Here is a 14,659-nt window from a genome sequence, read left to right on the forward strand (position 1 = left end):
GACACACATATGGAACATGGGGAGACACACACATGTGTGCGTGTACTTGTGTGACTGTTGCTAGGCACTGTTTAGAAGTTTCCAGCGTTGATGTTCCCCAATATTCCAACTCCTCATGGACACAGAAGACCAAGACTATTCACCAGCGCTCAGGCTTAGGCACGGGCCTTTCCTCGACCTGGCCCCGGTCTGAAGTGGGAAAAGGCCCTAAGACATTACATTACACTAGTAGGCCTTTCTCTCAACAGCACAGGAACTATTTCAGGAACTCAGGAATGTCATTGTTTGACTCTTCTATATGTTTTTACCAGAGTGGATTTATATTCCAGGAACCCAGTGTCAAGGAACTTATTAGATTCTACTTCAGAAAAGGCACTTCTCTACTTCTCTTACTTGCACAGAAAGAGACACCAAGAGTCACATTCATTAATGATCAGGACGCAGCAGCCTTTCATGTGATGTCTGTTTGAAGAAAAACTTTAAGAGAGAGACAGAAACAACTAAAACACAAAAGTTTCCAAAAAAAAGAAGTGGAAAAAGAATTCCAATTGATGTTACACTCCACCGACTCTTAAATTACACATCGTCCAGTCTTGAGGGAAGAAAATGGACGACCTTGGATGGCTCTAGGCATCTGTGCTGTGCCTCATTAGCAAGTTTGTAGTAGAAGTGCCGATTCAATAATTCAACGATACAATTCCAGATTCATGAATAACGATTCTTTGAAAGAACTTTCATTCTGTACGATTTACAATCAAATATTACAATATTTTTCAACAAATTAGGCCTCCTTGGAAATGTTAACTGGAGAATTGTTCACAGCGTTCACAGAGCCATTCTACGGACCCACGGAAGGAATTAAGAAAGGTTCAACTCGGGGCTTAGAAGCAGCTATATTAGTTACACTCTAGTTATTACAATATCAGCAAACGTTAAAAAAGTAAATATAGTGAATCAATTTTTTTTATCACCACGACAATGTAAGAGACCATTGTGTCAAGAATCACAATTAGTCACAAAGTCGATTTCCTCCTTCAGCACTGGTTGGTGTGAGACTGTTCTCAATAACTCCAACTCCCATTAAAAAGCCCAGCGTGTGTTCTGATTGGCTGAAAGGTGTGATTATAGGCTATGTGAAGTAGCAGCAGGGCGATGGAGAGAGATGGGAAAAGAGAGGACAGAGAGGCGGAGAAAGAGAGAGAGAAAAACAGAGAGGGCAGAGAGGCAAAGAAAGAGTGAGAGAAACAGAGAGATGGGAACAGTAGAGCATTAAGGTGAGGCCACGGAATAGGAAAGTTAAGTTCCAGGACAACCAGCCGGATCAGGCAGTATGTCTCTAGAACAGCCCCGAAGTGTGTGTGTGTGTGTGTGTGTGTGTGTGTGTGTGTGTGTGTGTGTGTGTCGGATCAGGCAGTATGTTTCTAGCACAGCCCCGAAGCATCCTATTGATCTCACAAGAGAAAGGAACACCCGTGTGCACACACACACACACACACACACACACACACAGAGAAAGGGACACCCGTGTGCACATGGCTTTGACCAACTCCTGTCAGTTCATTCATATAGGCAAAGGTGAAAAGGTCAATTGCTTAGCAGAAACTTTTATCCAAAGCGACGTACAGACAACCGGCAACGATTGGGAATCAAGCGTGGGTCAACCGCATGGAAGGAGGTGATGCTGACCACTGCACCACCACGCCCCGTCCATGTGTGTGTGTGTGTGTGTGTATGTGTGTGATGCTGACCACTGCACCACCACGCCCCGTCCATGGCGTGTGTGTGTGTGTGTGTGTGTGATGCTGACCACTGCACCCCAACGCCCCGTCCATCCTCAGACTCCCTCTGATATCAGTCTCCTGTTTCAACATCTGAGTCACGGAATCAGAGTTCCACCTTTCGGCCTCATAAACCTGCTCAGCCATGCTTGTGTGTGTGTGTGTGTGTGTGTGTGTGTGTGTGTGTGTGTGTGCGCGTGTGCGTGTGCGTGTGTGTGTATATGCATGCTTTCCAGATTTTCAATGCAGAGTAATTAGACCATCCCTTTATGTGAACCTTGCACAGATGGGTGTGAGCAGCTCCATCTCCCTCATCTGCTCCTCTGCTCATGATCATGTTGACTAATGATGAGCAGCTCAGTTCAAGAGGTCAACCAGAGGTCAACCATATTCAGAAACACGTGAGATCACAAGAGGCCGTGTCCAAATTGGTGCCTGCATTATCTTTGTAAACAGAGAGAAGAAGACAGCTCTTCTTTATAACCAGAACGTATTATTCTCCAGTGGGATGAGGTTGTAATTGCAGAATTTGCGATTCTCAAAACGCTACTTCAGTGCATCCATCCCGACGAGTCTGCCATCAGGTCTAATAAATCATCTCAAACCATCATAAAGCCATTAGCGGGGAGACGTATGTCCTTTATTATCTAATCACACGCTCCTGGAAAGACTTATTCTCTCCTCAGAAAAAAATCAAACCAAAGGCTCATTTGTGCACGGAGCCATCAGATGTCCTTTTCCCCATCTGAGAAACGCTGCAGCACTCACCGTCTATTCTACACGGATGGTACTTGAAGACAAACAAAAATAATAATCTCTGAAATGCTCAAGATGAATTTCCAACAAAACACTCAAAACTGTGAAATAATCAGAGGTACATGTGATCCATGTGAAACACGTGCATGTGAACCTTATGACATGTGCATTTATAATTGGGACCATTCTGAATGGATGTTGATTATTTTACTACTCTGTCTAGAGTAATTTAACCACATTCTGTTCGCATCACTGTTTATGCTTTTACCATGTGTGTAACTGAACATAGCTTATAGGTCCTGGGACACACACCCACACATAGACATCATAGCTAATAGGTCCTGGGATTTGTGTGCCTTTGAATTGCACTGAATATGCAGTTTCAAACAGTACTTAACAAGTATGTGGTTCGATTGGCTGTTCAAATCAAATTAAACAAATGCACATCACACACACACACACACACACACACACACACACCTCGGGGCTTTCACCTATCAACCCAGAACCTGTCGGTCAGGTTTAGTGCAACACTACTGTAGGTTTAATTGTTCTCTCTGTCTAGAGAACTATGTCCAGACCTCAAGCACACCCTGATATTACATTCAGTACACTCACACACACACTGCTTTCTTCAGTACACTCACCCACACACTGATCTTACATTCAGTACATTCACACACACACTGTGCCTTCTTCAGTACACTCACACACACACTGTGCCTTCTTCAGTACACTCACTTTCTTTCTTCAGTACACTCACACACACACACACACACACACACACACACACACACACACACACTGAGCTTTATTCAGTACACTCACACACACACTGTGCTTTCTTCAGTACACTCACACACACACTCACACACTGTGCCTTCTTCAGTACACTCACACACACTCACACACACACTGTGCTTTCTTCAGTTCACACACACACACACACTGTGCTTTCTTCAGTACACTCACACACACACACACACACACACACACACACACACACACACACACACACACTGAGCTTTATTCAGTACACTCACACACACACTGTGCTTTCTTCAGTACACTCACACACACACTCACACACTGTGCCTTCTTCAGTACACTCACACACACTCACACACACACTGTGCTTTCTTCAGTTCACACACACACACACTGTGCTTTTTTCAGTTCACTCACACACACACTGTGCTTTCTTCAGTACACTCACACACACACACACACACACACACACACACTGTGCTTTCTTCAGTACACTCACACACACACTGTGCTTTCTTCTGAGTGGGTTTATTTGTCATTGACAATATACATGTGTGGTGTGCAGCGTGAAATGTGCAGCTTTAGGGCTGAGTCCAGAACAGTTCAATAGAAAGCTACCCACTACAAACACATGGGTCAATAGAAAAGCCTGTGCTAGTTTGCCATTGTTGTTTTTCTGTTATTTGATGTTGCTAGATGTTGGTAATTTGTGTGAGGTCTAGTGGGGGTAATTTCAGAGCACACTACACACGCAAGGGTAAACGGCCCCTTTAGCTGCTTATATGCATGCCCTGGTGTAGCCCCTGAAAAGGACTGGATCCTATTATCCCCAGTCGTGAGTAGTAAGAGAATGGACTGGATCCTAATCTCCCCAGTCGTGAGTAGTAAAAGAATGGGGATGTTATTGAGATGCAGAGATGCTGCCGTAGGTCTGAGACTACCCCCAGTCTATCTCACACAAATCATCAACATCTAGCAACAACAACAAACAACAAACAACAAATGCAAACTAGCACAGGCACGTCCTCAGTAATACAGCAAACACACACACCATCAGCCCATTCTCTACATCTGTCACTCTCTCAGATACACACACACACACACACACACACACACCATTAGCCCATTCTATACATACGTCACTCTCTCAGACACACAAAAACACACACACACACACACACACACACACACACATACAAACACAGCTACACTCCAACTCTTACTCTCTACCACATACCAAACTATGCTGACACTCCACTCCACTCAACTCCACTGTTTACAGAGAAGATTAATAGGCCTTGGTTGAGATAAGGCTTAAGGTATAATTAGGGCTGGGTTAGAGTTGTGTCATTTTTCTTGAATATTTGTTGAAAAGCTGCCTTTAGTCTGTCGCTTATGAAGGGCTGCATACTCCTATTCGAGCGTAAAGCACAGTGTATGCTTTTGGGTAAGGTTTACGCCATAGCCTACGCAAGTGGCCTACACCATTGAGAGCATTTATACTTGAGCAATGTTAAACAGTGGTCGGCAATTCATAGCAGCATGATGGTTGTCTCGATCTCGCTGCACCCCCAAACGTCGGGCAAGTGGACAAATCTCAGTTGTTTTGGTCTGCGTCACCATGACATGTAGCTTCTGGGGAGGTGCACGTCAGGCTATGGCGTCGATTCTACGCAGAAGGATGAATCAACCTTAAGCCTTAATAACTTAACGTTATCTATACATGTTAGCCTTACCACAATTTTGTGACGTTATCTGTACGTGTAATTTTATTTTTTAGTTAAACACAGGAAAAGATGTGTGTGGAGGCTATCCTATTAGCCTCAGTGTGGACGGCAAAGTGTTCCCAACGCGTTGCAAATAATCCTTAGTCCAGGCATGAACTCTCTTTGGGTGGTGTTCCCGTTTATTATAAAGGTATAAATTTGACATAAAATTGGTCCTTTCACCCAGTGCTGTTTGCCTATTAACAAGAGGCTGTCGGTGAAGTGGGTTTCAGAGCGACGGTAAGAACCGTGTGTTCACCGCCATCCACACCTTTCCCTAATTGAGTAATCACACCTGTAGATATACCCAATTTCCCGTGACGTGCCACACCCAGTGCAATACTCCCCCAAGTGGCTAAAATAAGTAACACTAAAATAAAGCTAACTAAAAGGTGGATAGAAATGGCTCCTACAATGTGTAAATTCCTTGTGCTGTAGGTTGGGGACATCTCACGGTGGCCAACCCTCTCACTGTCACATGCAAGTTCTCTCTTCAGCCTCTTCAGCTACACTCAGGCCCCTGTGGTGCAGGCTCTAGGTGTGCCAAAAAGAAGATCTGGCAAAGTAACCATAACCACTGGCTCACCATTGATCTGGGAGCGCCTCAGCCATAACCACTGGCTCACCATTGTGCCTGCCAATCTCGTTCCCTCGCCTTCGCAACCAGTTCCACATACTTTCGCTTCTTCCTTTCAAAGGCTTCTTCAATCGCATCTTCAAAGGGAATGGTTAACGCAAAGTAAACAATGTGCTTACACTCAGAATACAACACCATGTCTGGTCTCATAGCAACAGTCACAACAATCCACTGTGGTACTTGGAGTGGCCTACCGTGATCAGCCTGCAATCTCAAACCCAGCACTTTGCCCCATTTGCCAGTACTGGTTGTACGTGCCTGGTGTCTAAACACACACACACACACACTGGTGACACGCCAACGATTTTAAAACCAGATTTAAAAACAGATGTCTCCAAGTATAGCGACTCTGGGTGAAGCTAGTATTATAATAACAGATTAGAGACTCTTGCAGCTTCCATCTTGATCCACCTACTGACTGAGGATATGCAGCATTGAGTTCAGTCATGTCATGCATATAAGCTTGGATGGGAGGTAACCAGGTGCCACCCTGTAGCCTCATGCCACCAACACCCCATTTAGATGACCTCCATCACCCTCCATGGTGACATGGTGCATCTTGCCATGATACTAATTTCCAAATGCTGCCAGAATGTGGTGTAGTTACTTGAGTTGAAGCGCAACTAAATATTGTCAAAATATGCTTTGATTAACACTGAAATCTTCTCAGAGACACATGGAGGTCTCTGCCCTGGTCCAAAACATTCAGGAAATCCTGGGATTCTGGCTCATAAGCTTCCACATATATTTCAAAACATCAGACGCTGCTTTATAAAGGTATACGGTACCCTGGTACCCCGTTTATAAGGTCAACATTAAGTCCAGGGGCCAATGCTGATTCTTGCTTTTGTTTGATTGCTTTCTGACAAACGCCACATCTTTCTATTTCATAATTATAGATTACGTCACCCATGCAATTCAATTTATTCTCGGCTGTACCCTTCAACCCTTCCCAAATTCCTTCCTTCCTTTTAAATCATCACTGATGCAACTCCACTCCTGCACTTCAGAAGCCCCTGGCCTTTGATCTTTGGTTTCTTTAAGGGTATTCTGTTAGTTTCATCTTCTGTAGCTTGGTTGGGTGCATCTACCTGGCTGACTTTGCCACAAATGCATCTGCTACGGGTTGCTAGTCCAAAGCAGCCCCAAATGTCTAATCAAATTAGAAACAGGCTTGTTGCTGACTTCAAACACAATATGGTGTTTCGCCTTGTTGTGGTGCTTGATTTTAGCCTGGATGCCAGACGAACTTAGCCCGGCCCACAACATTTTAGGTTGGGAAGTTCGGTCTGGCATTGCTCCGTTGGGGAGCAAAAATCTGTGAGGAGATAGATAGACCAATCAAATTGTCAGGGCGGGCTTTATACGATGATGGACAGATGATCAACTGTAACGTAATCAACCACGTCACCAAAGAGCTTTTGTGGTGAAGTCGTTTTCAACAAACATGGCTGCCGTTGGAGAGCTGAAATGTGGAGTTTCGACTCTGTTTTAGAAGACATTGACAGCACATTCATTTTGAAAGAGGAACAGAGAAACGCGATCAAGGCATTTGTCGATCGAAAAGATGTTTTTGCCATCCTTCCTACGGGATCCGGTAAAAGTTTAATGTATCAGCTGGCCCCATGGTCTACGTTATGGTCATACTAGCCTACGTTGCTCTGATTGGTTCTAGCTATATCCAATTGAGCGAAGAGGCATATTTATTCCTGGTTCGGTTGAAACACGCCCCATAATCGCAGCCCAATGGAGCAGTATCAGACTCATATTCTGACTAGAATTATGAGTATGACATCGTCAGGCTAGCTTGATTTACTACTGTCCTCAGAAACCCCTAGCTGAAGAGCACGCAAGTCAAGGGCACAATACGCATAAATGGTGTTTACATAAGAAACGCCCACATTTTGGCTGCCTTTATGGCTCAGAAATCACAGACTTGTCAAGGTTCAGAATATGCGTAAGCTGAAGGGTTGGTAGCTGTGTGCTTTTTTTAACTTACGCGCAATGAGAGAATAAAAGTCCCCAAAAAAGTATGAAGACAACACAGTTTTTTGTTGTTGTTTTTTTTCCTGCTTTTTGGTGTTTTGTTTCCAGTGTAGTCAATGACTAGCCTGGGTACCAGACGAACTTAGCCCCGCCCACAACATTTGAGGTCTGGAAGTTCGGCCTGGCACTGCTCCGTTGGGGAGAAATTATCAAAAATCAAAAAGCTGTTCGTACCAATCAAATTGTCAGGGCGGGCTTTATACGATGATGGACAGATGATCTACCGTAACGTAATCAACCATGCGCTGTCGATGTCTTCTAACACATCTCTATCTACACATCTACATCTCAGCTCTCCAGCGGCAGCCATGTTTGTTGAAAACAAATTCAACCCAAGTGACATTCATTTTGAAAGAGGAACAGAGAAACACGATCAAGGCATTTGTCGATCGAAAAATTTGTTTTTGCCGTCCTTCCTACGGGATTCGGTAAAAATGTAATTTATCAGCTGGCCCCGATGACGACTACGTTGCTCTGATTGGTTGTAGCTCTATCCAATTGAGCGAAGAGGCATTTTTTTCCTGGTTCGGTTGAAACACGCCCCATAATCACAGCCCAATGGAGCAGTATCAGACTCATATTCTGACTAGAATTATGAGTATGACATTGTCAGGCTAGTCAATGACCTCCTTGGGAGGAGAGCTGAGGGACAGTGTGGCTGCGTGGAGTGAGAGTTCTAGAAGAGCGTGGCGACTGAGGTGAGGCTGGGGACAACAGCAGCAGGACAGAGAGGGATTTAAAGCGCCTGGTCAGCGTACCCCCACGCCCGCTCACATCCAGCGGCTACCAAATGCCAATCTCCAATCTGCAGCTGCCAATCACCCCAGCGGAGCTTAGAGGTGGCATCCGTGCGTGCAGAGAGAGGACTGCACATGGCCTCCAAACCAGGATAGAACTCCTAATGGCAACTCCTTGGCAGCCTGCCAGAGCTCAGGGTGTAACGGTTTTGAAATAACACTTCTGAAATGCAGGAGGAGAGAAGTGGAAAAGCAGCGTGGGAAGAATGTGTGTTTCTGTGTGTGTGTTTCTGTGTGTGAGTGTGTGTGTGTGTGTGTGTGTCTCCATTTTTCTATTTCTAATGTAAAATAGTATTTATTGTTACATTAGGTCTATATTGCTCGTAGCTTGACTGTTCTCTCTTTTGTACGTCGCTTTGGACAAAAGCGTCTGCTAAATGACTAAATGTGTGTGTGTGTGTGTGTTCGTGTGTGTGTGTGTGTGTGTGTGTGTCTGTGTCTGTGTGTCTCTGTGTGTGTGTGTGTGTGTGTGTGTGATACCACCGCTCAACCTGTCCTTACAGGTAATTTGTACTTTTATTTCGAGGAGAAAAGTTTTTAAAAAGTTGCTGCTTCTGAGTTGCTTAACAATTACTAACACAGTGAGGGAAATTGAATGCGGCAGTGCTGAGGGAGAGGAGAGGAGGAAGTGTATAAAGAGTCGAGAGTCTGAGTGCCTTAGGGGAGACGAGGAGGAAGTGTATAAAGAGTCGAGAGTCTGAGTGCCTTAGGGGAGGCGAGGAGGTGCCACGCATCGATAACATAGATCAGTGAGTTCTCCCCAGGAGGTGCCACGCATCATTAACATAGATCAGCGAGTTCTCCCCAGGGCCCAAGTGCTCTGTCCAGTGGAGCAGAGCTACAGCTGGTGCGGTACTGTACTGCTGAGAACTTTTAGGTTTGGGATATTACTAACGGCTGCAGTGCAGAACGTTTAGGTTTGGGATATTACTAACGGCTGCAGTCCAGATCGTTTAGGTTTGGGATATTTCTAACGGCTGCAGTGCAGAACGTTTAGGTTTGGGATATTACTAACGGCTGCAGTCCAGATCGTTTAGGTTTGGGATATTAGTAATGATTGCAGTGCAGAACGTTTAGGTTTGGGATATTACTCGAGACTGCAAACTGCCTGTTCTGAAGCATGGCAGAGCGAAGACATGCACAAGACGCCACACTGTCAATCTATCACAACATTATCTGATGGGCCTGTGGAGCTTCGAACCTTGATTGGTAGGGTTACAAAACAGGCAGGCCTGACCTAACCCTAATCCTGTGTTTGCCAATAGCACTAAGATAATGTAGTTGCTAGTAACCCCCCCCCCCCCTCTCTCTCTCAGATGTACACACATGCACACACACACACACACACACACACACAGCTTAACCTATTTAACCTAATTGAGCTAAATGATTAAAGTCAGCTGATGGTGACTTAATACCTTGGGATTACTCTGGGGCTGATCAAATAACAGTAAAGCTGGATCTAATGTGGTGGTTTTACTTAGGTTCGCTAGACATTGAGAATCGGAATTAGAGGATGACAGAGAGAAAGAGAGAGAGGTTTGGTCAGAGATGGAGAGAACGAGAGAACAGAAGATCAAACAGCCAAAATGCCAGATACAAAAAGGTGGGATAGAGTGTGAGAAAAAAGGAAAGAAAAAAAAGAGAGAGAGAGAGAAACCCAAAAAGAAAGTGAAAGACACATGAAATCACACACAAAGGAAAGATGAAAGACGGAGAGACCGAGGGAATGGCATCTCTTTGGAATCCACCGTTCTGGGTCAGACACTCACGCAGAATGGCCCTGAGGGTTCAGCTTGGTGGGGACCACACCCTTCTTGGCCAGTGTGGCGGTGACTTTGTCCAGCTCTCCGCTCTCCACCACTTTCAGCAGCCTTTCATCATACTTGGACCAGTCCTTGTTCTGACACAGACAGGAGAGGAGAAGAGAGGAGAAGAGAGGGGAGGAGAGGAGAGGAGAGGAGAAGAGAGGGGAGGAGTGGAGAGCGGAAAGAGGAAGGCAGTTAGGAACACAAGAACAGACCGTGCCAGAGGCTAATCCATCAGCACTGACTGCGCTAACAAGGTCCACACCTTCATCTCTTTCATGCCTCACTCCTCCACACACACACCATACAGACACAAACACACACACACACACACACCATACAGACACACACACACACACACACACACATCATACAGACACACACACACACATCATACAGACACACACACACACATGCACACATACACACACACCATACAGACACACACACACACACGCATACTTACACACACACACACACACACACACACACACACACACACACATACACACGCACACACACCATACAGACACGCCCACACACAAACATACATGCATATACACACACACACACACACACAGATTTAGACACACACCTCATAAATGTAAACACACATACACACACCTCAGCTCTGACTACACTGCTGCACATCCAGAAGGCAAACAAGGTTACTGTGAAAGACCCTGACCTGTGGCTCTCGCCCCTGCCCTGGAGCACAAAGGAGCCCGCTGCAGATGATAAACACATGCGGAGCAGGGGATATGAAGTAGTGCACACTTCCGTCAGGAATTGTCAGACATTTCAACAGTTGAAAGGAGAAGGGCATTCATTTTGAATCACTGGAGCACCTCTTAACCCAGCCCCACTTTACTCTGACGCACTCTAGGAATCGACAACCCTGAGCCTGCATCCAATCTAAAGCTGTGGCTGTGTGAGTGTGTGTGTGTGTGTGTGTGTGTGTGTGTGTGTGTGTGTATTACAAAAGGGGGGGGAACATAAGGGACAACCCTGAGCCTGCATCCAATCTAACACTGCCTCAAGCTCTTCTTAGAACTGCACACACTGTCCTTCAATGGGCATTCATTCAAAACGTCTTCAGCCACTCGTGTCCATCTTCAGCTTACACTTCCACCTCCATCGGCAGGGAACTGTCACGCAGACCCACAACCAAAATGTTCCATTAAGACACAAGAGTCATCTCCATAAACAACAGGAATGAGTCGCTTTCAAGAGGCCCTGTGCTTATCTTTCGGGAGGGGTTTCATTTTTAGCGTGAAGAATGCAGGCAGCAGCGTTTTCCGACAAACACCCACCTCTGAGAGATATGGGGAGCTTGTGCTATGAGAATTAGCTCTGAGGGAAATTAGGTTAATACAGCACTTACACCACCCGCTGTGGTGCCTTTTTGAAGCCCACATGTGCAATCAGGAGTCCAACATTAGTGCACTCAGGAGTCCAACATTAGTGCACTCAGAGAGCTTGTATCCCCGTCTTCAGCTGTGCTTCTGCAGTGAGCTGATCCTGAGACCAGTGGGACGCAGGAGAGAGGGAAGGCCAGTTTGCAAGCAGCTGTGAGAGAATGCTGTGTTTATCTGTGGGCTTTCAAGTCACAGCATGAAAATGTGTGTGTGTGTGTGAGAGTGTGTGTGTGTATGTGTGTGTGTCTATGTGTGTGTTTGTATGTGTGTGTCTATGTGTGTGTATGTGTGTGTGTCCATGTGTGTGTTTGTGAGAGAACAAAATAATAATAGTTTGCAGTAGTGACCCTGGACAGCCTTCAGGTGAAAGTTTTAGTTTTAAAAGTTTTTAAAAAGTTTCGTTTATTTAATCAAACTCCCTGGCAAAGACAGAAACACTTTCATGTATGACTCACAAAACTAACTCTTCCCATCTTGTGCTAAGAAACTGCCATAAACACAGTTAGATTAGTTTCTTGCTTGAAAAATGGAACGTGAAATCAGCATCACCAATCCATTTATTTCTCTTCCTACAGTGTTCGATCAGTCGTGGTCAAATGACTGTGTAGTTACGCTCTGTGGCCGACACAGGCAAGCGTGTGTGAACTACTCTCAGAAATATCGCTTCCTATCCAAGTTCACAACGGCACGTGCAGAAATGCTCATCTGAGTCACCAATACTAATCTCCCTCGTCAACTAGACTAAAAAAGTATGAGCACCACCACAACCCTCTTTTGTTTCGTTTTGTTTCGAGGCCTGTTCTGGTTAGATCACTCCCTGGCATCTCGAGACAGGTTGAGTTGGTGCTTGTCTAGCATGTTTGTGTCTGTTTGGTGTTGACACAGATCACTGGAGGGGTTGAGCTCTTGCTCGTCCTGCCTCTGTGGTTCCCCTTCCTCCGCTTAGAACCATCCAGAACCATCTAGAACCCCCAACTATGCACTGCACCGCCCCGCTTTGTGTGGCGGATTTATCCACCGCGGTTCCTGTGGCATGACAACCGGGACAATGTCAGGATTGCGGAGTTTAGCTGGCTAATCCCAGTTCTCACATGATGTCAGAAAGCAGGAATGTTTCTCCCTCTCCGTGCTGTCCTGTTATTTTCCATATGCTGAAAGAGAAGGAGTGACCACTACACCAGAACTAGCAGCCCAGTCAAAAGAGAAGGAGTGACCACTACACCAGTACTAGCAGCACAGTCAACCATATGCTCAAAGAGAAGGAGTGACCACTACACCAGAACTAGCAGCACAGTCAAACGCTACACTTCTCTTCATTAGGCCTGTGTTGTTGTCATAAAAGACGTATCCCTACCGCGGTCATGAGATGATAATAGTAGTATAGCATCCAGGCCCGTATCTACCGGGATGTTAGGATGCATTGCACCCCTAAACTAATGTTGCAAACCCTCGTTTTAAAAGCACAATGACCTTTGCCTTATAATGTTGCTAAAGTGTACCTCCTCGCTAATACCTAGGCCACTCTCTGTGATTCTGTTCTGGATCCGGCCCTGATTGTTTCCCGCCACGGACAATCCAAAACACTGCCGTATTGATCAAGGACAACGAGAAGCAAATCTCACAGTGTTCCACTAGTGGCTGGTCTTTTTAAGCCAATTAAATTGATTTTGGCCAGTCTCGATTTAAGGGAAGCCGTGAGGCAAATAACTGCCAAATATATATTTCAGAATTTGGTGATATAAACAGGTTACTGAGTAAGACTTTTAAAATTGTAAAGAAAGTAATGGTCCCCATGGTAACCGTTGACCTTAAACATATCCCTTCTTCTTTTAGGATTAGGCACAGACGGCAAAAATGTTTTACACTGACACGTTTCAAGCCCCATGGTCATCCCTTCCAGGAATGCTGTTCCACTTATGTCACTCCTTCCTACTGCTGGAAAACTGAACTCCATTTCAGATAAATATTGCTTATTTCGCTCTGCTCGTCTAGGCTGAAACCTGGGCGAGTTCATGAATAATAAAAGCATATCTATCAAGTAAAAGTAGTGCCCCCCATATCGCCTCGGAGAAAAAACTAAATATCGAAATGACTTCCTATTCCCTTAGCTTTTCCTTTAGAATAAGCACTGAATTATTAAAGCTTTAAAACATTGGTTAGTTTTACACACAACATGGTGAATCTGTCTAATATGCTAAACTTTTCACGAATTTCCTTAGTGGAGAAACTATACTAAAGTTAAGACAGATAACATACGTTAGTTCGCTTCTTAAAATCACACTTACATCAATTGTCACTTCGTGTCTTTTCAGACGATTCTTTAAACTTTTCATTGTTGACATGTGGTGTATCCCGGACTTATTTATGAAATGTCAAACTCCGTGGTTATGTTTATTGAATATTTCCTGCCAGTCAGTCCACCAGTCGGAGACAGCCTGCGTCTGACGTAGACACGTCCATACTCCAATAACAGCAGAAACCTTTAAAAACCGGAGAACTGTAGCCAATCGTGTGGTATTTGGGAAGGCGCGGTACGAAGGTCACGCTTTGCGTAGTCGGGGAGCTAATTCACATGATACTTAGTGAAACGGATTCCATTAACCTTAACGCTTTCCTGCCAGATCGAACAACACAATGGGCTGGGTGTTGGTCGTATAAACAGCGTGCTCAGCTTTTCCATTGCGGCCTTTCTGTCAGAAATCCAGCCCAGTGCAGGGAGTATGTGAGTTTGGCCAAGTTTGGAAACATTCAATTTTTTTTATCAGAATGACGGTGAATAAAACATCTAAGTTCAGGTTTCGAAACAATTTGATTGGCTTATAAGGAGACAGCGAGCATCCCACAATTTGATTGGCTTATAAAGATACAGTGAAGGTTATCATTTT

The 14,659-nt window shown here is 44.9% G+C and overlaps 1 protein-coding gene across 2 annotated transcripts in view; it reads right to left on the minus strand.

Annotated features, from left to right (window-relative positions):
- uacaa (uveal autoantigen with coiled-coil domains and ankyrin repeats a) overlaps positions 1–14,423 on the minus strand; it is a 49,646-nt gene extending 35,223 nt beyond the window's left edge. The window contains exons 1-2 of one of the 2 annotated variants that reach the window (XM_031564798.2): positions 14,060–14,423; positions 10,321–10,451 (exon numbers count right to left, since the gene is read on the minus strand). In XM_031564798.2, the coding sequence (XP_031420658.1) occupies positions 10,321–10,451; positions 14,060–14,116 (188 nt within the window). In that variant the 5' untranslated portion in view covers positions 14,117–14,423. The remainder of the gene's footprint in view (positions 1–10,320; positions 10,452–14,059) is intronic. The other variant, XM_031564797.2, reaches the window with a different exon arrangement.
- Between the last annotated feature and the right edge of the window lie 236 nt (positions 14,424–14,659).

The sequence above is a fragment of the Clupea harengus genome, chromosome 3 (assembly GCF_900700415.2).
Source record: "Clupea harengus chromosome 3, Ch_v2.0.2, whole genome shotgun sequence".
NCBI lineage: Eukaryota > Metazoa > Chordata > Actinopteri > Clupeiformes > Clupeidae > Clupea > Clupea harengus.